We start from the raw sequence: 27,492 nt of genomic DNA, 5'->3' as shown, positions 1-27,492 counted from the left end.
CCGCGGGGCGGGCAGGCACTGCAGAACTCTCTGCACGCTCCGTCCGTGTAGCTGTGGCCCGGGGTGGCATGTCCAGTGCAGAACCGTAGAGAGAAGTGGGCACCGATGACACTTTTCCCTGTGACCTGTGGGGCCGCGTGGGCTTCACGCTGGCTCTGCTTGTTCTCTGTTCTGAACGGGTAGCTTCCCGGGAGTGCCACATGCACGATCGTGTGTCCTCCGGGCCTGTGAGTGCTGAGTGGGCAGGGCAGCCCGTGAGCCTCAGAGGGCTGTGTAGGAGGGGGACAGGGAGGGAGCCTCAGGAGGGTTTGTAGGAGGGTGGGGCCAGGAGGGAGCCTCAGATGGATGTGCAGGAGGGGCCGGGAGCCTCAGGGGGGTGTGCAGGAGGGTGGGGGCCAGGGAGAGGAGAGGTGCTGCTGGCAGGTGGGGGTATAGGGGGTTCCCCCGGGGGGATCCTGAGACAGGAGGTGTGGAAGCGACAGGTGAGTTTCTGTATGTTGTGGTCCTGACCACAGCAGACGGTCACCGAGAGGCGGGGCCCTGAGAGGTGGGGCAGGGGACTGGGTCAGCAGAGGCCCGCCCCTGCCCGCAGGTGTACAGCCGGCCTCGGAAGGAGGTCCTCGCCTCTGTGTGACATCTTCAAGGTGCCCAGGGCCTTGAAGGGGGCGCCAGGTGTGGGGATCAGAGCTGAGCAGTGCAGGCCTGGGGGAGCGGCTCTGGAGCCCAGCCCCCAGGAGCCCGCCCTCCCGTCCCCACTGAGAGCCGTGCTGTGTGTGGATCCGGGTGGGCCTCTGCTGACCGCGGGCAGGAGTCTCTGCGCCTGCTCCCTCCGCCAAGGGCCGCCTGTGAGTGGATCCAGGAGCTGTGACAGGACTGGCAGTGCCCAGTCTGGACAGCAGGGGGCGCTGAGGCCATGCGTTTCCCTCCCTGGGGGAGCGAGTCCAGACTCCCTGCTGAGGAGCCGGGTAGGGGCACTTTGGGAGGAGGGTGGCTCTCCGTGGTCCCTCCGATGCCGGTGTTGAGGTCGAGTGAGTTGCTTCACGTGAGCTCTGTGGGGATGACCCCCAAAACAAAGGCAGGGGACCCCAAGCTGGACCTCAGATCTGAGACTGACGGAGAGGTTCAACCTTCCAGCCCCTGGCTCACCTCTGGGGCACTCTGGGCAATTTACAGAGTTCACATGGTCTGGGGTGAAATCTCCCCAGACATTTTGAAACGAGCTCTTTTTACCTATTTCTTACTTTTGCTGCTTTGCTCTTTCCAGGAAAATTCAACTTGGGATTTTGCATATTTTCGTCTGTCCGTGCTAGCGTACTCTTTAAATTCTTTACGTAGGAAGCCATCTTTCCTCTCGCTGAGATCCTCTTGACTTAGGGGCACACGCTAGGGCCTCCCAGGGCCTTGTCTCCTCCTTCAGGGACTGTTTATGGAACGTCGACTGGGTGTGGACAGCCCTGCGCGAAACTGCTGCCAACCCTGCCGCGGAGGACTGGCTTCCCGGCCGGATGGGTGGACGCGAGGGGTGGCAGTCGGCTTTAGAAAGGATCCCTCGGCTGCTTTGCCAAGAGTAAACAGGAGGGACGTTGGGGCAGGAAGGGGCCCTTAGGATTACGTTTGGGGCCACACGGTGGTCTGGGTGAGGGGAGGGCTTGGGGAGCGGGGGGCTTGGACCAGTAGACGGCGAATGGTCAGGTGTCTCAACTCAGACTGGAGAATCTCGCCCGGGGCTCACAGCTGAGCCCAGGCGGCTGCAGGAGGCCTGCGGGGAGGAGCTGGGGGCGGGCGAGGCTGGTTTCCCGGGCACCTCCCCGATGGTCCCCATCGTCACTGCGGACGGCCCTCCTCTTCCTTGGGAAGTTTTGGGCATCCCCCAGAGTGGCTGGTCTGACCTTCGCTGGCCTCCTTCTCCTGGTTCAGGTTAGGGGCCCGCCTCCTCTGGGAGGGGTGGGAGCCAGGGGCCTCTCTGAGGTTGTCCACCCTTGTCCTCTTGACCAAGCTGGACAGCTCCATGCCACTGGCACTTGCCAGGCTTCTTAGGGGCTGTGCTGGACTTCTCACCCTGTCTCTGAGCCCACCCCCATCTGGCGATGGGTCGACACCACCGGGACGCGGTGGTGACTGTGGTGGGTGCCCAGAATGTCTGGTCCCTTGCTCCAGGAGCTCCAGGAGGCCCTCCAGGCTCTGCCACCCAGGGTGCCGCCTGGCAGAGGGGCATTGTGGCCCGATTCTCACCTCTTCTCTTCCTCTCTTTGCCCTGTGGACAGCAGAGGAGGGGCGGACTGATAGCCAAAGGGGAGACGGAAAGAGCCCCAGAGACACAGAGGAGCCCAGAGCGCACAGCTCCACGTGGACCTGGCAGGGCTGGGCCACCTTTCGGGCTGAATGTGATAAAAAGACATGTGAAGTGACACCTTGCTGCTTGTGCAGGCTCACAGGGACGTCTGTGCAAGACGGTGGAAATACAGACCAAGTGGGGACCTGAGGGCTGAGCTCCGGACGCTGTACCAGGAGGTTGTGCCTGTGGGCGGGGCCTGTCCCATAGTTTCTTTTCCTTCTTGGTCCCTGTTAGTCTGGCTAGGCTCTGCCTGGGGGCTTTTGCAGACTGCTGTCCTCTGCTCTGGCGAGGGGTCACTGCCTCCCCCCAAACCCTGTGAATTAGTGCATGGCCCTCGGAAGTCAGCGAGGAGGACAGTTAGGGTCACCAAGTCAGGGGCTCGGCTGATCCCCATGAAAACCGCAGGGTCACCCCCCAGAACCCTCCCGTGGGTTTCCTCTGCGCATGTGCCTGTGGATGTGTGTGGTGTGTGTGTGCGTGCTGGAAGGGGAGGCCAGGGAGTGCAAAGGAGATCACCGTGTCCCACTCTGTGTCTCAGCCCTGCCACCACGGGCGTGAAGGGGACCTCCGCGGGCTGGAGGGCACCCCCTTTCCTTAGAGATGGGGCCCTGCCCAGGAAAGGCTCTGAGGCCCCTCCAGGCCGGCAGGCACGTGGGGCCCCCTTCCTGGGCGGGGCAGCCGTGCCCTTCCTGCCCCCCAGCTCCCTGCTCCCTCCGCCTCCTCGCTGGCCCTCATGGCCCCTAGTGTCCTCCCTGCTACGGGCCGCCCTCCCGTGCTCCCTGAGGCGGAGCGGGTGGCGGTGGCGGCCTCAGCTCACTCCCCACTCCCGCTTCCATGTGTTTATCGTGTGAGAACGGTCCGAGGAGGCCAGGCCGGAGCTGCCTGGTGTCTGCGAGCTGTCTGGGCCGCGCCCTGCGCTTCTGCAGTAAACACGGCGGGCGTCGTGGAGTCTGTGCACCGGACACTCCCGCTCTCCCCCCAAGGCCGAGCACGGTGGAGCCCCAGGCCGTCCCCCCACCGCCCGCCCGCAGCTCTGGGCAGGGTGCCCCCAGAGCCCCTTGGATGAGGCCCCTGGCGCCCGCACGTCCAGAGACGAGCAGGTGCTCTGCAGGGCTCCCTCACTTCTGGACACAGGGCTCTTTCTCTTCCTGCTTCCCTTTTAAGTTAAAACAGGACCTGCCGTGGCTCCCTCACTTTGAGGCCGTGTGGGGTGGTGGGAGCAGACCAAGCCGAAGATGGAGCCGGGGCCTGCCTGGGGCCAGGTCTCAGGAGCCCGCAGTTCAGGGCTGGGCCCACGCTCGCCTGCACGTGGAGCTGATAATAGACCCGTCGGCGGCTGTAATTAAGGCTGCACCCTGCACCACGCGGCTAGAAAACAAATTCTCTGCAGCTGCTGTGCTGACTGAGAAATTGCCCCTATCAGCTGAAGTTTTATTCTTCTGATTTGGGAGAGGAAATACTTTAAAAATGATCTCACGGCATGATTTATGTAAATGGCTTTTTTTTTTTCTTTGTGTGAGACAATTGAGATAGAGCCTGAATCCCGGGCAGACCGCGGCTTCCTGCAGTGTCCCGTTGCCAGGGCGACGGAGGGAGCGGATGGAACTTCATCTGAAATGCCTTTAAACTTTCTGACGTGCACAGGCGTGCGGCGAGGCTGAGTGCTGTGTTTCAGAGCTGCGTGCCTGGAGTGGGTAGGAAGTCCTCCGGTCTTAGGATGAATTCGGAGAAAGGGTCGCTGGAGGAGACCCACGTTTTAAACAGCCAGCAGGTAGGCCACTCCAGATGTTTCTGTTGCTTACAGAATTGTTGAGGTAGCCTGGCGTCTTGGTTACAGCTTTATTTTCAGCCTGATAGTGAATGGTGGCTTTTAAGTGTAAACTTTGAAAAAGGTTTTCTCGTGTCTGCATCGCGGAGCTTGGAGTGTGTCCCATGGAGGTGATAAAAGCCCAGCCCTGGGGCCACAGACCCGCACCCCGAGTGAGGCTGGGTTGGGAGTCCCTCACGCTGAGTCCCCTCAACCTCTCGGGAGACACTGCCCGCATCCCGAGCCAGCCTTACGTGAAGCAGCGGCAGTCTGTCGTCCTCACCATAGTGACCGGAACAGATCTGGAAGATGAGTGAACTTAGATTTCGACGACATAGCTGTATTACAATCATCTTTACTTCTTAAATTGCTGTTTTATAACATTTTTTTTTCTTTTTTAAGAGTTGAAGTATAGTTTTCTTTTTCTAAAAAATTGATTTGCAATGGGTTAGTTTCAGGTGTACAGCCCAGTGACTTGGTGGTGTATGTAGTATTTTAAAATGGAACGAGCTGGTTCTGCTTCACATGTGTGCACAGGAAACTCCTGGCAAGCCTATTTGCTGATTGATTAGTATCCGAGCTTATAAACGTGAGCTTACTGTAAAACGTTTTTAAAAGCTTTGAGAGTGGGAAGAATACACTTTATCTTCGTCTCTGGCTGCGTTGTGTTGATGTAAAGGCGAAACTACGTTCCGATTGTTTACGGGAGATTGTCCCTAGTTACCGGGGACCAGTTTAAATTCATCCTTTGCTGAGAGCTGTTTCATCTTAGCGTGATCTCCGGACATCTCATTAGAACCTTCTGTAGAGAGGAGAGGAGAAGCTGCTCTCTCAGAGGTGCCTGGGTGGGATGCTGGGTTTAGGAACATGACTGCGTCGGCTTTTCAGATAGGAAATAAAGTAGGTCTGCTGGACAGGTCCAGAGTTGTGCCTATGAAGGAAGGGCAGGTGTGAATGGATTTTAAAAATACTTTTCATGTATATTTTGAGAACTCTGTGCTAATAAGGCTCCCTCGAGAGGGTGGGGAGCTGCTTTGATGCTTACGGGCGTGCCTGCTGCGTGCTGCCTCTGGCCGTCCCCGCAGGAGCAGTACTGGGCTCCTGTGTGCCACTCCTGTCTCCCTAGAACGTGAACTTCAGAAATACTGGGTCCCATACACACGTACTGGTTAACCAGTTACTAATTTGTATTACATGCAGGCTGCTTTTCCATTCCCGTAGTATATAGAGGCAAGTTTTAGAAAAGGTTGTTTTTTTATTTTGAGTGAAAGAAAAATTACTAGAAATCTGCCTTTTATTTGCCTGCATAAATGATTTGGATTCATTTTGAAATTTTGCAAATGCTCAACCCAGCGAATAAGTTGTTTGCAGAGGGTGTGAACGAGTCTGGTTGGTGTGGTCCTGTTTTAAGCAACAGAAAATTTCAGGAAGGTGGTGGGGTGGCGGGCAGTCCTGAGGGGCTGGCTGGCTCTGCCTGTGGGCCAGGGGCAGGGGGCAGGGGGCAGAAAGTGCTGTGGCCTCCAGCTCAGTCCTCGAGAGAGAAGTCTCAAGGTGAAGGGCAGTGGTCTGGGGTGGCCGTGTGGGAGGGGCCCCTGCCCTCGGCGGCTCTGAGCCTCAGATTGTCCGTCGTCACAGCGGGGGTGCCCTGTCCTGCCCAAGGAAAGCCGTGACTGTGAAGGACTGTGACTTGGAGGCGTCTTTCACCTTGGAGAGGAGGACCCGTGGGCCTTGAGAGGAGGCGTCTCCCAGGACCACTTGAAATGCGCTCGGGGTGTGACCCGGAAGGAGGCTGGGTGTGACCCGAGGCTCTCACTGCCATCAGCCCGTCGGTGTCCCCGTCTTGTAGGCACGAGGTGCAGTGGAGCCGACTTTGGACTCTAGGACCTGCCCATTTGCCAGTCCCAGGCAATCCACCGTATTTCAACCACTGCACAGGGGGACGTGCCGGTTGAGCCTTGGGTCAGGAGGATTTGCTGCAGGAAGAAAGAGAGCTTAGGTGGGCTTTCTCCATGGACACCTTGGAGCCCCCTGCCGTGTCTGACCAGCTTGCTGGGGCGGGGCCGTGGCCGTCCGCACTGTGGCCAGGCTGCTGTCCAGGAGGCGGGGACAGAACTCGCCCGGCCCAAGTGGTCTGGGGCCCCGAGCCCACGCCATGCAGGGCTGTCGAGTTCTAGGACCCGGGCACTGCCGCCGCTGGTGGGTTTCTCACTGTCCACTGGGGTACAGGGGCAGGCCCCCCTCTCAAGGTCTGGGCCCCAGGGCACCGCCTGGGCACTGCCCTCTTTGACCTGACCCTACTCTGCTCTCACTCGGCCAGACCCGCAGTCAGCGTCCTCCGTGCCCGCCGGGCAGAGACGTCCAAGCCCCTGGGGTGCCCATTCGGGTGGCCGGGCTGGGCCGGAAGGTCAGTCAGTCCTGTGGATCCTGGGCATGAAGACAGTTGGGCCACGTCGTGCGGCGGCGGGCTTGTCACTCAGGCGGCCTGTGCAAGGGTTGGACGTGACAAGCATGTGTGGCCCTCTCCCCGGCCAGCTGTGCTTCTGTGCGCTGGGCTCTGGGTGGCACGTGGACTGAGAAGGCTGCATGGTGAGGAACAGGACTGGCGTCTCTTCCAGGTGGCCCGGGGCCTTTCCGGGCAGCGCTGGGCAGAGAGCGCTGTGGGTCAGGGGGCTGTGGGTTAGGGGGCTGCTCCAGCAGGCAGCCCCTCGAGCAGGGCTCCCCAGCGGCTCGGGCCCACCCACCCCAGGCCTCTCCACCCCAGAGCTGCCCGGGGTGGGGAGATGTCCGTCCGTCTGGACCGGCTGCTTTGCCCCTTGGTCTGTGGGCTGCACAGACGCCTTTCTTACCTTTTAAGGCTCTGGTCCCCGTGAGAGGAAGGCTGAGGGGAGCTGCTGTCTTCCCCTTTCTCCACGTCTTCCCCTTTCTGTCTCAGAGGCGGTCACCCTGAGCTGGGCTCTCCCTGCGCCACTCCCGTGGAGACTGCGCTGTCGTGCCTCTGGTCTGCTTGCGTGCCCACAGGCGGCTCCTTTCTCCCCTCCTGCCCACAGCAGTTGTTGTCGGGCAGACGTGGAGGCCGGGCTCACCTCCTCTGGCAGTTGTGTCCCAACTGCCACCCAGGGGCCGCCCTTCCCAACTGCCTCTGCAGACCCCAAGACGAGGATGTGCCCCCTGCAGGATGAGCCTGCTCCTGCCTCAGGCCTGACCCCGGAGGTCAGCGGGCCCCTGGGCTCGACCCTCCGAAACCCTCTGAGTCCATCTGACCTCACGCTGCTCACCTGCCTGGGGCTCTGGGGCCCCTAATTCCATGCCATGCGCTTTGGGGCACCCCGGCCCCCCTGCCCCGCCCTGGATGGCGGGGCCTTAACTTGCTGGGTTGGTTTCCAGCCCGGGCTCAAGTGCCCGAGTGGAAGGTTTGCAGCGGTGGGCGCCCCGTGTCTGTAGGAGCCTGGGCTTGGCTGAGCAGTGAAAGGTGTCCCAGCAATCCTCCCACTTCCTGTGCCCCTGACCCAGGGCCAGCGCCCCCACCCAACCCCCAGCCCTGCCCCATGACTGGGTCTCGCCTTCATGAGAGCATGTCATGAAGCTGGGCTTCGAGTTCAGCTGCCAGGGGCCCTGGTCTCTAGCCGCAGTCAGTGGCTGCTGATGCCAAAGGTGCTTCTGACGAGCAGCTCTGCCCCAGGCTGTGCGGTGCCAGCTCACCCGCCGGGCCTGTGTGTATGCTGACCCGAGCTGTGGGTGTCCTGCTGTCTGTAGGGACGCGCCCTCTGTGATGCCCGCCCTGGCCACGCAGTGGGGCGCGGGTCTTCCTGCAGCCGGGCCAGCTGGTGAGGAAGGTCTCTGTCCTCATGTGGCAGGAAGGCCAGAGGGTCCTCGTGTAAAGTCGGATGCTGCCCCCAGCCCGCAGCATTCACGTGGCACCCGCGGGCCGCTTCGTCCGTGTGACTCTGGACTTTTAAAGGTTTTGTAATGAGTGATCTGGGGCTTTTCCAAGGGCAGGGCAGAAATACTAGCTGTTAAATTCTTAGGAAAATGCTGGGATTGTGGGTTTTCAGTTTCTCTTGATTTTATTGGGGCTTGAAGAGCTCTTTGGGACACACACGCGCACACAGAGGGGAGGCTCAGAGCCCGTTCTGAGCTGGGCGCTGCCTCTTCTGACCGCAGGCCTCCTTGCCTGTCCCCGCGCCGCCCTGTGCCCGGCCGCTCCGCCTGGTCGCCGGGCAGCGCTGAACGCACCCGTGGCGCCGTGGCTGTTGTCGCCCTGGCCTCTGGCTCACGGGCACCCCTGTGGTAGAGTCGGGGTTTGAACTAAGTGCCTCTTCTTGGCCTGCATGTGAGCCTTTCATGTTGGTCTAGTCCATCTTACCCCATTTTTCCCGCAAATGCTGCTTACAACCCACTGAACTGACTTCACGGCTCCTTTGAGTGTTGTGGCCGAGTGTGGAGACCCCTGCGCTCGAGGCGCAGAGGGCAGGCGGGCGCCTGGGGGGACAGCAGAGGGGCCCCCCTGGTTCAGTGCCCCTCTGTCCCACCCCTGGGGGTCTTCCCTGTCCCCCAGCCCATGCCCTGCTCTCTTCTGTGCTCTGTCCAGCAGGGAGTTGTCTTAAAGCTTAGATGAGCAAGCCTTTCAAAGGCAAAATGAATATAAATTAGATGCAGATTGGATTGTTGAATTCTTAAGGTTTTTTTTCATTGGGATTATTTGAATTTCTTTTCTTTTTCTCAAAATGTTTGGTATTGTTGGGCAAGTTGCAGGCCTTTGTCTCTTATTTAAGAGTCAGAGATGGGTGTTTAATATTTCTTACGCCCAAGGTAGGAAATTTTTTCATTGGCTCACAATTGAAAATGTATACAACTTTGTATTCCTATATACTAAGTAGTTATGAAATGATATATTTTAATAACTGCTATTGTCCGAATGTTACTGACAGAATCAGCCTTGATAAATCAGCATTCTTCATGGAAATAATTTAGAACTTTCAAAACGTTAATTCAGAAAAAAATATCCACGTGTGTGTGTGGTCCAGATGAATTTCCTGCTGGGAATAAATCCCAATCAGTTAGCACTGAACTGTCAGGCTGACCTGAGAAATAGAAATTGTTTGAACTTAAATTACTTATCTAAAATACTTTAAAGTTTTTAAAAACAAATGTATTTACATTAGTGTAAACTCCAGGCTTGGGGAGCCACAGACCTTTTCAGAGCTGTTTAGTTATGGTTTGTGTTTAAATCTTAAGCACAGAAAAATGCTCACTTTCTCAAACCTTTTAGCTAGCGGCTTTTTCTTGTTGTTTGCGGCTGCCCTTGTTATAAGAATAGCGTGCCGACATGGGAATGTGGGAAGAGCGCAAGGACAGGCTAATGAGAACACGTCATTAATACAGACGATGCTGCCAATCAGAACAGTTAGCCAGCTTCGACTCCAGCTTCACAGTGTGGAGCTTTGATTTGTGGACGTGTTTAAGAATGCCAGGAAACTTGGGGGTGCCTCACTTCAGAAGTGCTGAAGTGTTGCAAGCGAGGCTTGAAAAGGGTGATTTGGTCAGAATTGGGCATGTCAGTCCCAAGGCCAATAGAAACGACTTGGGGGTTCGCTGCATTCCCCCAGCTGTTGCGGCAAGATGCGGGCCTGCACCTCCTCGTCTGTTCCTACGTGGGGTGCTGGCCACCTGCCCCCCGCGACGGCGCCTGTCGCCGGTGCGGGCCTGTATCATCCCTTCCAGCCTCGTCTCCGGTTATAATGAAGCCCCGTGCACGCTCCGTAGCCTGCTTCTGCGTCCTTCTCAAGAGAGCCAGGGGCTCAGGCGCTGACAAGGCACCCAGAGGCCCCTTCCGGGCGTCAGATGTCAGTTCAGAGGTGTCCCGGCCGCGCCTCCCAGGTGTGTGCTGGTGGACAGAGCAGATGCCAGACGGCAGGTGGTCTGGAGGGCGTCGTCACCTGCTTCTCCAGGAGTGTGAAACCTGCAGGAGGCCGAGGCTTTCCGTCCAGGGGGGCGGAAACAGTCACCAGGTTAACAAGTCGTGAGCAGACGGCGGGAGGCGATGAGGAGGGGGCTGTGCGGCTGCTTCCCGGCCAGCCTTCCAGTGCGTGCTGTCAGGGGCCACCCCGGGGAGCCTGCCTCTCAGGGGCCCGGGGCAGAGGCCAGCATGGGCGGGGATGCCAGCCCCTGCCGGGGGACCCTGAGGGTACAGACACACACACCACACACAGACCACACACACACACACCACACACACCACACTCACCACACACACACATACACACACACCACACACACCACACACACACCACACACACCACACACACACACACACCACACACAGACCACACACAGACCACACACACACACACACACACACACCATACACAGACCGCACACACACACACCACACTCACCACACTCACCACACACACACATACACGCATACCACACACACCACACACACATACACACATACCACACACACACACCATACAAACCACACACACACACACACCACACACAGACCACACACAGACCACACACACACACACACACCATACACAGACCGCACACACACCGCACACATCACACGCACCACACTCACCACACATACCACACACACCATACAGACCACACACACACACCACACACAGACCATACACATCACACGCAGACCGCACACACACCGCACACACACACAGACCACACACACACACGCACACCATACACAGACCGCACACACACCGCACACACCACACACACCACACATACCACACACATCACAACACACACACCACACTCACCACACACATACACATACACACACACCACACACACACACCATACAGACCACACACACCCACACCACACACAGACCACACACATCACACGCAGACCACACACACACCGCTAACACACACACACCACACACAGACCACACACACACACATGCACACCATACACAGACCGCACACACACCGCACACACCACACACACCACACTCACCACACACACCACACACACCACACACATACACATACACACACACCACACACACACACCATACAAACCACACATACCCACACCACACACAGACCACACACATCACACGCAGACCACACACACACCATATGCAGACCGCACACACATTGCACGCACCACACACACCACACTCACCACACACACACACACACACACACCACACACACCACACTCACCACACACACACACACACACCACACACCACACACACACCATACAGACCACACACACACACACCACACACAGACCACACACATCACACGCAGACCACACACACACCACATGCAGACCACACACACCGCACACACCACACACACCACACTCACCACACACACCACACACACCATATAGACCACACACACACAACCACACACACCACACTCACCACATACACACACACCACACACACACCATACAGACCACACACACCCACACCACACCCACACCACACACAGACCACACACATCACACGCAGACCACACACACACCACACATACGCCGCACATACAGACCACACACAGAACACACACACACTGCACACACACAGAGACCACACTCACCACACACAGACCACACACACACAGACCATGCAAACACTGCACACACACCACACACAGAGACCACACACACCACACACACACACCATACAGACCACACACACACACTACACACACCCCACACATCACAACACACACACCACACCACACACACCCTACATACACCCCCCACCCACACCCCACACACACATGCCACACCATACACCACACACACTACACACACCATACACACATCACACACACAACACACCCCACACATCACAACACACACCATACACACCATACACACCACACACACCACAGACACCACACACACACACCACACCATACACCACACACACCACACACCCCCCACACACACCACACACACGCCACACCACACACACACCCCACACCCCATACACAACCCCCACACCCCACACACACACAACACACACCACACACACACACACATATACACAGACACCACACACACACCACACCACAGATACCACACACCCCACACACACCCCACACACACACCATACACACCCACACCATACACCACACACACCACACACACCACACACATCACAACACACACACCACAGACACCACACACACACCCCCACACACCACACCACAGACACCACACACACACACCACACACACACACCACACCATACACCACACACACCACACACATCACAACACACACACCACACACGCCACACCACACACACACCACACACTCCACACACACCCCACACCCCACACATCCCACACACACATACACCACACCATACACCACACACACTGCACACACAACACACACCACACACACACATCACAACACACACCACACACACACACCACACCACAGACACCACACACACCCCACACATACCCCACACACACACCACACACACACACACCACACCATACACTACACACACCACACACACCACACACCACACACACCACACCACACCACACACACACCACACAGACCACACCACACACAGCCCACACACCCCACACACACACCACACCATACACCACACACACTACACATACCATATACACACCACACACACACACTACACACCACACATACACCACACACACCTTCACCCCCCCACACACACCACACACACTACATACACACCAAACACACACACACCATACACACACTGCACACACAGACCATACACACCACACACACACGCCACACACACCTTCACCCCCACACACACCACACACACTACATACACACCACACACACACACACCACACACACACACACCATACACATTCCACACACACTACACAGACCACACAAACACACCCCCCCACACCACACACATCACACACACACACCACACACAAATACACCACACACAGAGCATACACACATACACACACTATACACACACCACACATACATACCACACACACACACCATACCACACACACACACCACACACCACACAGACCACACATACACAGACCACACACACACACCACACAACCACACAGACACCATACCACACACAGACCACACACACACCATACCACACACACGCACATCACATACATAGCGCACACCACACACACAGCACACACACACCACACTCCACACACAGACACACACCCACCACACACACACCTACCACACACACACACGGGCCACCAGCTGTGACTCCTCATGTGCCAAGTGCTTGGGAAGTCCTCTCGGCACAGTTGCCCAAAGTTCAGAAAGGGAAGGAAGTACGTAATCTGAGGCTGTGGCTTACAGACTCTGAGCCCCTCCTGGAAAATGCTGAGCAACTGAGACTTGGACCAGGAAGCCTGTTCCCGGTGGGCGTCCTGGGGGAGCCCTGGGCCGGGGTGGGGCTGGCCCGCGGCGCTGGGCGCACGTCCGCAGCAGAGCTTCGCCCCGGCGGGCCCCCTCTCGGCCGCCTCTGCGCTGCTGTCAGGGCACTTCTGTCCGGTCGTCTTTGAGTTCCCAGGTTTTCTCTCTAGTCTCCGATCTCTGGCAACCCTTCTGCGGAGCACCTCTCTGCAATTTCAACAATTGTAGATTTCATTGTCAATCATCCTGTAGGATTATTCTTAAATCTACCACCCTGCTTCTCCCTTTTTTATTGAAACCTTTGTGTCTTCACAGTTTCATAGTCATTTGACATCTGCATTGCCCTTTGCAGTATCTGAGATTCTGTTCATTGCTGTTTCTGCTGGCTCTTTCTCAGGGGGTTTTCCCTTGGGCTTGGGGGCGTTTTGAGCTCATTTCCAGGTGGGCTCATGCTCTTGGAGCTCCTGTGGGCCTTGCTGGGCCGCTTCTTCCCAGATCGTTTGTGTTTGTGGCTTTTCACCCCGGGAGCGTCCAAGTGAAGGGGACATGTGCCCCTCAGCCCTGCGGGCCTCCGTTTCCTTCCCGCTCCTCCTGCAGGGGGCCCTTGCTTCCTTTGGAGCAGTGTTGTGTTAGAAAGCAGATGTGTTTCTATGCTCGCTTCACAATGTTTCTGTAAATCGAAAGCTGCTCTAAAGCACGTTTGGGGACCTTTACCTGGATCTGCTCACCCTGTACCAGAGGGCCCCCCTCCGGAGCCTCTGCAGCCATGGGCCTGTCCTGCTGGCCCTGTCCCCGCTGCCCAGCCGGCCCAGCCTCCCCATGGACAGCCTGTGCTCCCCGGCCACCTTCTCAGCTTCAGGGATACTCTTCTCTCCGGGATCTTTGTGCATTTGGGGAATGTGTGTAGAGATTTTTTTTACTGCATTTTGTCCAGTCTGCTAAAGCCTGAGACTTCAGCTTTAGCGCTCAGAGGTTAAAGCGTCTGCCTGGAATGTGGGAGACCTGGGTTCAATCCTTGGGTCAGGAAGATCCCCTGGAGAAGGAAATGGCACCCCACTCCAGTACTCTTGCCTGGAGAACCCCATGGAGGGAGGAGCCTGGTGGGCTACAGTCCATGGGGTTGCAAAGAGTTAGACATGACTGAGCGACTTCACTTTCACTTTATACATGGAGTGAACCACGTCCTTCACGTTGGTGGATTTTACATTTTCTGACTTGCTTTTCAGAAGTTATTGTTGATGGTGTTTCTGCTTTTGTGTGTGGCCTTGCAGTTTCCTCTCGCAGTCTCAGGGAGTGAGTTGCCTTTGATATTATTGAATTTTCCCAGGATTGTAGGTGACTGCGGTGAGCACGGGCAGGAGGACAGCGTCCGTGAGCCCTCATCCACCCTGGGGAGGGGCCCCCACTTTTCCAGTGAGAACAGACCCTGCTGGGCAGGGGCTGCTGGCTCCCTGGGGTCTGCTCTGTGCTACCTGCCTGACAAGGTGAAGGTTTAAAAGCTGGATCCACCATAGCCTGTGCAGAGTGTTTGTGACCCAGGACTCAAGATGGTGTGAAGCCATGATGAACCCGATCTTAGGGCAGGGTCCTGGAGGACAGCCCCCAGGTGGAGGAGGGCGGCTCACCGGGCTGGGCAGGGGTGAGCCCCTGGAGGTGAGGGCCCCCGTCCTCCAGGTGGGGGGTGCTGGCACCGGGGACAGGGAGGCCAAACAGCGTGTAGGGTGTGCAGTTGACACTCTTTGCACAGTTCGGCCATGAACACCTGCTTTCAGCCCCAGGTTGGGGCTGTCCCTGGAAGCAGTGGTCTGGCACCTCCTCCCCGCCTGTTTGCTCTTGGCCTTGGAGGTCTTGAGACGTGACCCTCGCTGACTAGGGAGGCCCCGGACCTGGGAAGGGTCCCCCCGTCTCCACGCCCTCCTCTCTGGTCTCCCCTTGCTCTGTAGAGAGGAAGGCGTGCGAGGCCTGGGGCTTCTGCAGCAGGCTTCTTCTCAGGGCACGACTGCAGGGCCGAGATGCCTGGGGTGCTGGTTGCCCCAAGGCCTGCAGGCCCTGCGTGGCTGCCGTGGGGCCCTGCCTGCCTCTGGCCTGCCAGGCTGTGCCTGGGCTGTGACCAGGACTCGTCACAGAGGTGCTCACCCACTGTCTTCCCGCGGGGAGGCTCCCTGGTGTCTGTGCTGCCTCCCCAGGCCCCTTCCCCTCTCCTGACTTCTCTGGAGGCCCTCCTTCCACGATCCCAGGCACCCTCCCTAGGTCGCAGCCTCAGAACTGCGTTCTCAGGAGGACTTGCTCAGCCGTCCCCATCAGAGAATTGCTCAATTGCTTGGAGCTCTCGGGACCCTGCGTGTTGTCCCAGGACCTCTCTCCGCCACCTCCTCCCTCCAGGCCTGGCTTGTCCCCACCTGCCTGCCCAGGGTGGCTGGGTCAGAGGTCCAGGCTGGCTGCAGGCCAACACCCCTCTGCCAGCACCACTAGGGCGGATCTGCCCCTGGGTGGGCCTGGGGTGCGAGCGTGGAGCAGGACCGCCGGGTGCCCTGGGCCGCGCCTCGCCCTGGATGGACAGAGGTCAGGCCTGCCTCCTGGGCCTGGGTGTGCCTGGCAGACTCAAGCCCGGGCTGGTGAGCCCGACCTCTAAGGCTGCTCGGAGGTGGTTACGAAGCCTGCGGTGTCAGGCGTGCCAGGATCTGTTCTCCAGGGAGGAAGGGGACGGTCGCCCGGCCCCCGTCCTGGCCCAGGGGTGGGGCGGGGCTCACCCAGGAAGCAGAGGGCCACGCCCCGGGAGGCGGCCGTGCCCAGGCACCTGCTCCCAGAACGGGCTCGGCCAGAGGCTGGCTTCGCTCCTCACGTGGACGTGCTGTCTTCTGACCGGTCATGAGGCCCAATTAACTCATGTCTCTCTCTCTTTTCTTTCAGTCTGCAACTGTGTCCGATGGTGGTAAGTCACAATTTCTAATGTCTACTTTTTATTATTTTTAACGAAGTTTCAAATGTGGAGTGTATTTGCTGTTGACCCACTCTAACGTCGTCTTCTCGGCGTCTCCACCTCTGGGGGATGGGGGCTGGTTCACCGGGGCCCGCTGGGGGGCCGTCACCCCCGGGCCCGCGACCGTGGTTGGGAAGCCGTCTGTTGGGGACGCGCTGTCCTGACAGCGTCAGGGCTCGTCCCCACGCATCCCGTGGGGGCAAGAAGAGACCTGCCGCCCGCGTGGCGGAGCCGCCTGTGGACCAGCGGGCCGGGCTTCAGAGCGCTCGCCCGCCTGGGGCGGCTCTGGAAGCTCTGCGAGACGCGCTGTGGCTGAATTCCCGTTTCTTAGGAAAAGTTCAGTAGGTGACTGGAACCTGTGGGACAAAGAGGAAAGAGCTTTCTTTCCGCCTCTAAGTGATTCCGTTCAGGGGATTCTCCTGCTAGGACTGGCCTGAAAGGAGGCGGCCAGGACTTCCTGTCTCACTCGAGTCACTCCTCTGATGTAACCCGCATCCCTTCGGCTCAGTGAGTTTTAAAGAACTCTCCAGACGGACTTGGAGGCTTTCTCCCGAAAGTCCCTTGTTACTCACAACGCTTGTAAAAGCCCCCATGCTCACAGGTTTGTTTCTTTTTACGTGTTTTTAACGACTTTATTCTGTCTGTTGAGAGTGGAATCTTACAGTTTGTTAAAAGGTAAAATGTATCAGCATATTATTTTCATTTATATGCTAACTTTGGGGGCCAAGAAGTGCCGGAGCTGGGGAGTCCTGGGGTCAGGTTTACTCTCTTTGTTGTGAGCTGAAGAGAAACCAAGTTTTCTGGGTTTCTGTTGTCCAACAACTGCTGACTTCAGTCCCGGGCCTTAGAAAGGGTGGCTGGTGGGTGGAAGGCGGGTGGGCGCAGGGCCACCAGGAAGTGCCACCGGCCTCGCGCTGCCTGTCAGGGTCCGTCCAGCCGTGGGAAGTACGAGAAGCGCGCTGACACCTGACGCCGAGACCAGATGGGTCCTAAAGGTTGTAGGTTTATTTTTCCAGCAAAAGGAATTATGTTAACCTGCCTTATGCATGCTGATAATCTTGTCATTTAATCGCCTTAAGCTAGGAGTGGGAAACCGTCCTTAATGAAAGGAAATAGGGTGTCACCAGACCCAGGGTAGCAGCGAGTGGCTCCTGCAGTGCTCTGTTCACGCTAGCCTTCCTCCTGTGTGCTCATCAGCTTTTCCGGAAGAAGGCATTCATTTCTGCAGAAAACGTATTCGTTTGAGAAGTTTATTTAGTATGTTCAGCTTAACCATACATGTTAAGCGTTATTCATCTGTTGAAATTTCTCCTGTCAGCATTAGACACAGGAACCCTGTAGCGTTTTATTATTTACTGCCTTTTACAGTCTTTGGGAGTCTAAACTTGCTCAGTGTGGGAGCCCCAGACTCACCGCCCCATGTCCTCTGTAAGGAAGTGGGGTCCCGGCTGGTGGCAGTGGCCCCCGCCCTGGGGCCTCCCCTCCCCGCCGTCATTCTCCCCGTAACTCAGGCCCGGTGCTGCTCGGGACGGCCCCCGCTCCGTGAGCCCCTCTGTGGAGGGCAGGGCCGGGCAAGGCCGCTGTTTCATGAGCACGCCTTCAGGTTCAGGGGCTGCAGGTGACAGTCGAGTATATGTGTTCTGATGAGTTTTTCCCCACTTTTATTATTTCCCACCTTTAGTTTCTTTTCTGATCATAAATAAGGAGAAAAAGTGATCTCATTTATTTTACATGTCCATCCTAGGAAGTATGTATTACTAAGTACGTTCTGCCATCTTTACAAGTAAAAGCAGCTGGGCAGAAAGAGGGTCCCACAGACACCGAGTTAAGAGGCGGGGGTCAGGGTCTGGGGTCTCCCCTCCCATCCGAACGTCCCAGCCCCACCCGGGACCCTTCACTTCCCGACACCTGCTTCCTGGGGTCGTCTTCCCCTGTGTGGTTGGCGGCTAGAGAGAGGATCCAGGCTGCAGCTTCGGACGTGTCTCCACGCAGAGACGTCTCACGTTCATGCCGAGCAGGAGATTCCGGCTCTGGGGCCTGGCGCTCCAGGAGCACATGGTTACCGTGGGAAATGTGTCCTGCCCTGACTCAGGAGCCGGCTTTGGGGAGCGGCCTTTTCACAGGCTGGGACGGCCCCCACCTAGTCATCCTGTCTAGTGTGAGTGACTAATAAGTCAACACTTAATGTTTTGTGTTCAGCTAACCTTGTCGGTGAGATCACTGGGCTTGCTTACCTGTTGGGCTCATTTCACACGTTATATTTTTACTGTGTCTGTTGTTGCCGTATAGTTCGTTTCGTGGCTTTATTTTAAGGAGGTTAGACAATGCGGTGTTTGCAGTCTTTGTCAACCTGAATTGTGTCTTCACTTTCTCTGGAGGAGAGGGGCCCAAAGCCCGAGACCACCCTGTATGGAGGGTTAGAGGTCAGTCTTTGTGGAGGGCAAACCAGGACCTGGGCTGAGTCAAGGAGGCCGATTCTGCCTCAAGATCAGGAAGAACATTCTAGCCCTTGAGCGAGGTTTAAAAATGCAAAGATCTGCCTTGTGTGCAAATCATCCAAACGTGTATCCACACTGCCGCCCCCAGCGCCGGGGCAGGCGGCGATGGGGCCCCCCGCGCCGGGGCAGGCGGCGATGGGGCCCCCCCGCGCCGGGGCAGGCAGAAGCTTGGGCAGAGGGGAGAAGCCTTCCCCCGTGGGGGAAGGAGCCTTGTAGCCCCTGGGCCTGGGCTTTGCTGCAGGGCGACCTTGTTGCAGCAGAAGTTCATTCTCCTGTTTTCTTTCTTTCTTTTCCTACTTTGGACTGAGCGGCTTTGCCGGGATGCCCCCCCACCCCGCTCCCACGTCCTGGAAGGGCTGACTGTGCCTGCCGTCCCAGGACCTGCCCCTTGAGGCTGGGCAGTTGGGGGCTTTCGGGAGCTTTCGTGTGGATGTGCCCATCTGCAGGCACGGGTCTGGCTGTGACCCTGGGGACGTGGCTCTGGCACCTGGGGGCACGTCCACACAGCGTGTCCTCTCCAGCTGCCGCAGACATGCTGGCCTGACCTTTCTGGCCTCCAAGTACACCGGCCCCAGGGTCTCCCCACCTTTCTCTGTCTCTGCCTCTTGCAGCCTGGCGCCTCCCACTTCCTTCCCCGGTTCAGCCCACCTCACGGCTGACCTGGGCGCTGCCCACCTGGTGGGCAGGCCTCCTCCCCAGGACTCCCCTGGTGCTCAGACACACGGGGGCCTCGGGGGCCTCGCACAGCGCCGTCTGCTGCCAGTGTCTCCCCAGCCGGGGGAGCCCCCCCGCGCGCTGTGCTGGCCACCCAGCCCTCGCTTGAGGGTCAGCCCAGGCTGCCGCCCTTTGCGACACTGCTGACAAGGTCCTGTCGTCTAGTGGCTCGTCTGTGTCGCTGTTTGCTCCCTCCACCCGGAGACGGAGACCTCTGTGCGGTGGCTTCAGGGCTGTCCTCGGCCCCCAGCACAGCCGTCACACAGGCCGTGTCTGTCGAGTGGGCCTGCAGTTACGGTGTTTGCTGTGTGGCTGCCGCAGCCACTAGGCTGTTAGGATGGTGGCCTTCTAGTAGTATCCTCCTATAAAACCGGGCAAGCTCGGTAGAATCTGTTCTGTAGACGCACCAGCGGACGGGTCCTCTGGACTCGCAGGGTGTGGCCCACCCTCCGGTGACGCTCCGGCTCCCAAGGCCCGGGGACCCGAGGCAGCCGGCTTCCGCGGGGACGCCTGCAGTGTCCTTTGGCTTTCTCCAGAAGCCGCAGTTTACCACCTCTGATTAACAGACAGATAGTTTCGGGGTAGATTGTGAGCTCCGTGCCATAAACGAATCAGCAGTACTTTGTAACATTTCTGATTATTGTTCTAACAGAAACTGGGCCTTCAGAAATCAGGAGGAATACCCGAGAGCAGAGACGTGCGTCCTCCCGCTCTGGTTTGTTTTCTGAACGCAGACATTCTCTGAGTTTGTGTGTACCCCCTGCCCTGCCCTCTCCGTCTGCCTCTTTCCAACGAAGCGCAGCTTTGGTCAAGTGGTAGGGAGTGAGGAAGAGGCTGGCAGGTTAGAAGAGGCCGAGAAGGCCGCCCCGCGGGGCTCCGTGGCCCCCGGCAGCTGAGGAGCCTGGCCGCCCAGCCCGGGGTGTCGCCCAGCGAGGGGCGCCGGCGTTGGCCCCGTGAGCTGGGCCTGGCCTGAGCCGGCGTGGTCCAGGGGCCCAGGACGCGGGGAGGGGCCGAGGTCTGGGGGCACCGCGTGCTGACCGTTCCTTCATACCTGGCGGCTGAGCACTGTGCTAGCTGGTTAGGACCGTTGGTGGTCGTGGTCCATGTGGAGTGCGGCTGGGTGTATCGGGTTAAGCCGACGATGCTTTCGGTAACCAGGACCCTGTCGTAAACCTGGGCTGTGAGATGCCTTTGGAGACAAGCAGGTTGGGGTGATCTCAGCGCCCTGCATCCTGCTCGCTGCCCGCCCATGCATGTCATCTTGACTCACCTTTGATACCAGCAGCCTCTTCCTGCACAAGGCTTTCTTTTTCCCTTTTAAAGATTGTTTTATTTTGCTTTTTTCCAGCTTTACAGGGGTATAATTGATAAAAGATGGTGTGTTTAGGTGTATGATGTTATATGTTGATACACATACACGTGGCGGCAGAATGACTGCGATGAAGCTGATTAACACCCTTGCTGCCGCACGCGGTACCTGCTGTGTGTGACGCGGGCCCACGGAGGCCGGCCGTCCTTGCAGACAAGTGTACAAAGCACCGTGGTTATTTGTAGCCACCGCACCGCAGGTCCTCCTCTCACAGCGGAAACTCTGATCCCTCGGCCCGCATCTCCCCGTCCCCCGCCCCAGCCCCTGGCAGCCGCCGTCCTGCCTGCTGCTTCCGTGAACTTGAGTGGTGTAGTTCCCACGCAGACAGGAGAGCGTGCGGCATGCGTCCTCCTGTGTTGGGGCTGTATCGTAGCATGTCCTCCAGAATTATCTATGCTGTTGCACAGGCAGGATTCCCTTCTTTTTAAAGACTGAATAATATTCCTTTCATGGAATATTGGGAAGGAGTGTTATAATGCCGTCATCTCCTCACCCATTCACGCGTGGACACTGAAGTTGTTTCCGTATCTTGACTGTTGTGAGTAATGCTGCAGTGAGCGTGGTGATATAGATAGCTTTTGAGAGTCTGTTTCATTTGAGTGGATGCCCAGGAATGGAATTTCTGGATCACATAGTCGTTCTAAGTGTTTTGAGGAACTTCGCTACTGTTTCCCCGCGGCTGCACCCGCGCCCATTCCCCCCAGCAGTGTTGGGGGTCCCCTTTCCTCCACACCCTCTTCAGCATCTATCTCTGGTCTGCTTGATAACAGACATGGCTGCCCACTAATGGCTGTGAGTGGCGCCTCGTGGTGGTTCCGCTTTGCGTCTCCTCGAGACTGCTGGCGTCGCGTGTCTCTGCCTGCACGTGTTGCCCATCTGCACGTCTTGTTTGTCAAAGTATATGTTCAACTCAGGTTTTCTGCTCATTGTTAACCTGTTTATTTGGGTTTTTGTTACTGAGTTGTGTGAGTTCCTTGTATATTTTGGATACTAATCTTTTTTCAGATAGGTTTGCAAGCCTCCAGAAGGAATCCTTGTCGGGAGCCGCGTTAGGCATTACTGACAAAACGGAGGCACGGCCCTAACCCCCTCTCTTTGTTCCGCTGGCACGGACCCGGGATGAAGGAGTTAAGCTTTGTGATTCTGACTTGTTTTTTCCTTTCCTCGACTGAGTTGACTGAAAAAAATATTAAGATGCTTATTGTTCTTGAGAGGAGCATGAGAAAGTACAAAGCCTTCTGCAGCTGTGCTCAGAGAATAATTCATAAAATTGATCACTGATATTTGTTCAGCACTCTTTTTACAAAAGAGTGTTCCAGGGTGAGCACGCAGGCCACAGCCTGAGGCCGTGGGAGGGATTGCTACCTGACGCCTATTTGTGAGGGAAGTGTTTACGGCAAAGGAGTTTGCTGAATTTAGGGCTTAGTGAAGTCGCTCAGTCGTGCCCGACTCTTCACGACCCCATGGACTGTAGCCTATCAGGCTCCTCCTTCCATGGGATTCTCCAGGCAAGAGTACTGGAGTGGGGTGCCATTTCCTTCTCCAGAGGATCTGCCCTGCCCAGAGATCGCACCCAGGTCTCCCGCATCATAGGCAGACGCTTTTACCGTCCGAGCAGAAGCTAAAGATTTAAAGAATGTTGTAATGTTAATATATTCTACTATAGCTTATAGAAATTAGGGACTTTCGAGATATTATTAGCTAGAAGCCCTTTCTAAAAAATAGCTTAGGATACTAGGGGCAAACAGGACTTAGAAAGATAAGAAATAAACTGAGGAATGTGGTATACAGCCCGGACATTAGCATGAGTTACAGTGTATTCACAAAGACACATAAAAAAAAGTAGATAAGAAAATCGCTGAGGCAGAAACTCCTTTTGAGGGGCAACAGTGATTTATGGACACAACAAATCTGAGTCAGTGGGAACTGAAAACATCAAACCTCTGACCTAATGCTTTTGTAAAAGTATAAAAGAGAATCATAGGCTTGAAATGAACAGGCAGTCCAGAAGCACTGAGAGGCTGCCGCAGTTTCTGGCCGACACCGCTCACCCCTTCAGGCTGAATCCCTGGCTGCGGGAGCTGGACTCCGACAAATCCTGGCCGCGCTGCCACCGTGAAGCAGTTCAGACGCTCAGCTGCTCTGCTGCGTCCCCCTGGGGCCAGCTCCTGGGAGCCCGAGAGTATGGTGCTTCTTCTTTGGGAAGGTACGTCAGCCAAATCCTGGCCGCGCTGCCACCGTGAAGCAGTTCAGACACTCAGCTGCTTTGTTGTGTCCCCCCCCGGGGCCGGCTCCTAGGAGCCGAGAGTGCTGTGCTCCTTCTTCTTTGGGAAGGTGCGTCAGCTGCACTGAAAGGCAGTTCTTTTTTTTTTTAATCTTTTTTTTCTTTTTCTATTTTTTTTAAAAAAATCTTTAATTCTTACATGCGTTCCCAAACATGAACTGAAAGGCAGTTCTGCTGTAGACGTGGTTTCCGTGTCATTAGTCTGATTTTTCAGGCGCACCTTGCACCCCCTTTATTTAGCTTTTCAGTTGTTTTGCAGCAGCACTGATTCGCCCCCGCTTCGTCCCATCGTCTCCGGTTTCCCCCTTTCCCTCATGGAGCGCGTTTTCCCTTTGCTTTCGCTGTCGCTCACTCGCTCAGTCATGTCTTGACTCTTTGTAACCCCTGGACTGCAGCTCACCAGGCTCCCCTGTCCTTCACTGTCTCCCAGAGCCTGCTCAAATTCATGTCCGTCGAGTGGGTGATGCCACCCAGCCATCTCATCCTCTGTTGCCCCTTTCTCCTCCCGCCTTCAGTCTTTCCCAGCTCAGGGTCTTTCTCCTGAGTTGGCTCTTCGCATCAGGTGGCCAAAGTATTGGAGCTTCACCTTCAGCATCAGTCCTTCCAGTGAACACTCAGGGCTGATTTCCTTTAGGATTGGCTTGTTGGATCTCCTTGCAGTCCAAGGGACTCTCTAGAATCTTCTCCAGCACCACAGTTCAAAAGCATCGATTTGTTGGTGCTCAGCCTTCGTCATGGCCCACCCCTCACATCCATGCGTGACCACTGGAGGACTATCGCTTTGACTAGACGGAACTTTGTTGACAGAAAATGCTGTCTCTGCTCTTCAATATGCTGTCTTTCCAGTACTCTTTCCCTTCTACAGGAAGTGCTGGGACTGGACGCCATGATCTTAGCTTTTTAAATGCTATGCTTTAAGCTGGTTTTTCACTTTCCTCTTTCACCCTCTTCAAGAGGCTCTTTAGTTCCTCTTTCTGCCACTAAAGTGATATCATCTACATATCTGAGATTATTGACGTTTCTCCCAGAAATCTGGATTCCAGCTTGTGATTCATCGAGCCCGGCATTTTGCATGATGAACTTGGCATAGAAGTTAAATAAACAGGGTGACAATATACAGCCTTGTCATACTCTTCCCAATTTTGAGCCAGTCCATTGATCCATGTTCAGTTCTAACTGTTGCTTCTTGACCCATATATAGGTTTCTCAGGAGACAGGTAAGGTGGTCTGGTATTCCTTGTCTCTTTTAAAATTTCTAAAGTTCTTTAGGCTATGTTTTCTTCCAGACCAGACTTCGTGTTTGCTTTTTGCATATTATGTACCTTCTTTTATCTGTCGGCTCACCCATCCATCCATCCATCCATCCACCCATCCACCCGTCCATCCATCCATCCATCCATCCATCCACCCATCCATCCATCCATCCATCCACTTACCCATCCATCCATCCATCTATCCATCCATCCATCTACTTATCGATCCATCCACCTATCCATCCACTTACTCATCCACCCATCCATCCATCCATCCATCCATCCACCCATCCATCCATCCATCCACCCATCCATCCACTTAACCCATCCATCCACTTACCCATCCATCCATCCATCCATCTACTTATCCATCCATCCATCTACTTATCCATCCATCCATCCACCCATCCATCCACTTACCCATCCATCCATCCATCCACCCATCCATCCATCCACCCATCCATCCACTTACCCATCCATCCATCCACCCACCCATCCATCTACTTACTCATCCATCCCTCCATGCAGTTACCCATCCATCCATCCATCCATCCATCCATCCATCCATCCATCCACCCATCCATCTACTTATCGATCCATCCATCCACCCATCCATCCACTTACCCATCCATCCCTCCATCCACTTACCCATCCATCCATCCACCCATCCATCCACTTACCCATCCATCCATCCATCCATCCATCTACTTATCCATCCATCCACCTATCCATCCACTTACTCATCCATCCATCCATCCACTTACCCATCCACCCATCCATCCACTTACCCATCCATCCACTTACCCATCCATCCATCCACTTACTCATCCATCAATCTGTCCACTTACCCATCCATCATCCATCCACTTATCCATCCATCCATTCTCCCATCCATCCATCCATCCATCCACCTGTCCACCCCCCTGTCACCCGTCTGTCAGCCCATCCTCCCGTCCGTGGGTGTGAGCAGGCCCCACAGCCCCTGTCTCTGTGCTTTCTGGCACAGACATTCTTGAGCCCAGAGAGACCACAGCGCTGAGCTGCTGTCTTTCCTGCCTCTGCCAGCCCCTCAGCACAGCGGGGCTCTGCGCACAAAGGTGTGTCCTTGACTTTCCCCATCATTCCTGTCCTCTCACCGTGATTGGAATGCTTAGGGTTTTGTTGGTATATCTGCTCCCCAGGACGCCTGCCAGGGGCTCGGGAGAGGGTCAGACGCAGAGCCTGTCAGCACCTTCTTATGTTTTTCCTTTTCTTGGCATTTTCCCCTTTTCTCTTTTCACTGTTTGAAGCTAATGGCCTCAGACCGTGCCCTCTGTTTTGGCTGTTTTGCTAGATTGGTGGCTGATCTGTAGTCCCTGCACTCCGGCCCACTGGTGCTGGCCGCCGGGAAGCAGTCTGGCTCTTCTTCAGGTGCCCACACTCACCTGGGGGGCTGCTGGCTGCTGGTTTGTTTGGTCTTGTCTTGAAAGGACGTTCAGTAGGAAGCAGAAGAGGACAGTGGGTGGTCACGGGCGGTGCTCCCGGTCCTCCTGTCCTCCTGCTCCTCTAGAAGCCACGCGGTGAGTGTCCGGGTTGAGCGCTTGCAGGGCGTAGGTCCTCCCCAAAGAGCTTGTATGCGCCTGGCCGGGACTGCACCCAGCTCAGGGGCCTGGCTGCTGGGCCCCGTCTGCCAGGGTTCTGCCCTCTCCCTGACCTGCTGGACACCCAGGGAACTGAGCTGAGCAGAATCTGGGTCAGATCCGACTGAGGGTCCCCGTTCCCCACCTCCAGGCTGGGGGTGCTTCCCGCCACCTGCCCAAGTCCAGCCCCAGCCCTCCCCCTGCTCCCCCGTGCCTTAAATTCACAGCAAACTCTGATTTCCAGAAGGGGCTCATTATTTCGGGTGCTGGGCTAGAGGGTCCTTCCTTTAGCACTGTCCCGTGTGAGACACCAGGTCAGCGCACAGAGGAGCTCCTGGTGCCTTTGGTCATTTGCTGGAAAGGGCCGACACCCCCGCAGCTCCTTGGTGGGCTGCCTGTGCCCCAGCCCGGTGACACAGCGTGCAGCGTTCCCGCACCTGAGGGAAGCTCACAGGCTGGAGCCTCTGTCGGTGTCTTGGTGTCTCCTGCCCTGCCGGGTGGGTGGCAGGTAGCAGCGAGCCCTTTGGCCAGGCTGCTTCCTGGCTTCCTGGCCTCTTGTGGCGGGCCTGGCAGCTAGGCCCGCATGCCTGTTAATAACTGAGGGAGCTAAACTGCCCCCTTCTTCAGAACGTCAGGTACTGCAGCCTCTCTTGTTTTTGCAAGTGAATTTGCGTTCTCTAACGCTGCAAAAGAGGAAGACTAATGTGAGATTTCAGGGTAGTGCCGTGGTAGGATTTGTGTAGAATCCTGGGGAGCTCATATTTTCCTCGTCAGAAAAACAGTGCAGCCTAATTGCTCATTTTCAAAAATGTTTGCTAAATAGTAGAGATGGAATGGTAATTTGTAATTTGCTGTGTGAGAGGGGTTGTTTAAAGCAGACGTCTTTATTTTGGTTTAATATGTCACATTCCTTATGGTTTGCTTTGAACCTAAAAATTATACCCAGAGTAACATAGTGTATTTATAGGGTTTGAAGTACTAAGCATTTTGTAAACACGAGTCAGACTTAGATTTTCGTTTTTAGAAACATGGAGTCTTGATTTCTGCCAAGATTCTTTGCAATGTGCTTATTTCTTTCCAGTTCTGCTAGAGAGTTTTTATTAGTAATTATTTATACTGTTCCCAGCAAACCGAAGTTCAGAAGTCATAAACCAGTGACCTCATACTTTGCCCCCGAAACCACGCTGGCTGACACTTGGGTGTGTTTGCCTGAGGCCTT

The 27,492-nt window shown here is 56.2% G+C and overlaps 1 protein-coding gene across 5 annotated transcripts in view; it reads left to right on the top strand.

Annotated features, from left to right (window-relative positions):
- Positions 1–27,492, top strand: part of RGS12 (regulator of G protein signaling 12) — a 125,021-nt gene that overhangs the window by 53,371 nt on the left and 44,158 nt on the right. For all 5 annotated transcript variants that reach the window (XR_011257575.1, XR_011257574.1, XM_069593285.1 and 2 more), the window contains exon 4: positions 16,467–16,488. Coding sequence is in view for 3 of the 5 variants with exons in the window: in XM_069593285.1 (XP_069449386.1) it covers positions 16,467–16,488 (22 nt within the window). In the remaining 2 variants the exon portion in view is untranslated. The remainder of the gene's footprint in view (positions 1–16,466; positions 16,489–27,492) is intronic.

Source organism: Ovis canadensis, chromosome 6 (assembly GCF_042477335.2).
Source record: "Ovis canadensis isolate MfBH-ARS-UI-01 breed Bighorn chromosome 6, ARS-UI_OviCan_v2, whole genome shotgun sequence".
NCBI classification, from domain to species: domain Eukaryota; kingdom Metazoa; phylum Chordata; class Mammalia; order Artiodactyla; family Bovidae; genus Ovis; species Ovis canadensis.
This window is presented reverse-complemented; position numbering and strand designations above follow the sequence as displayed.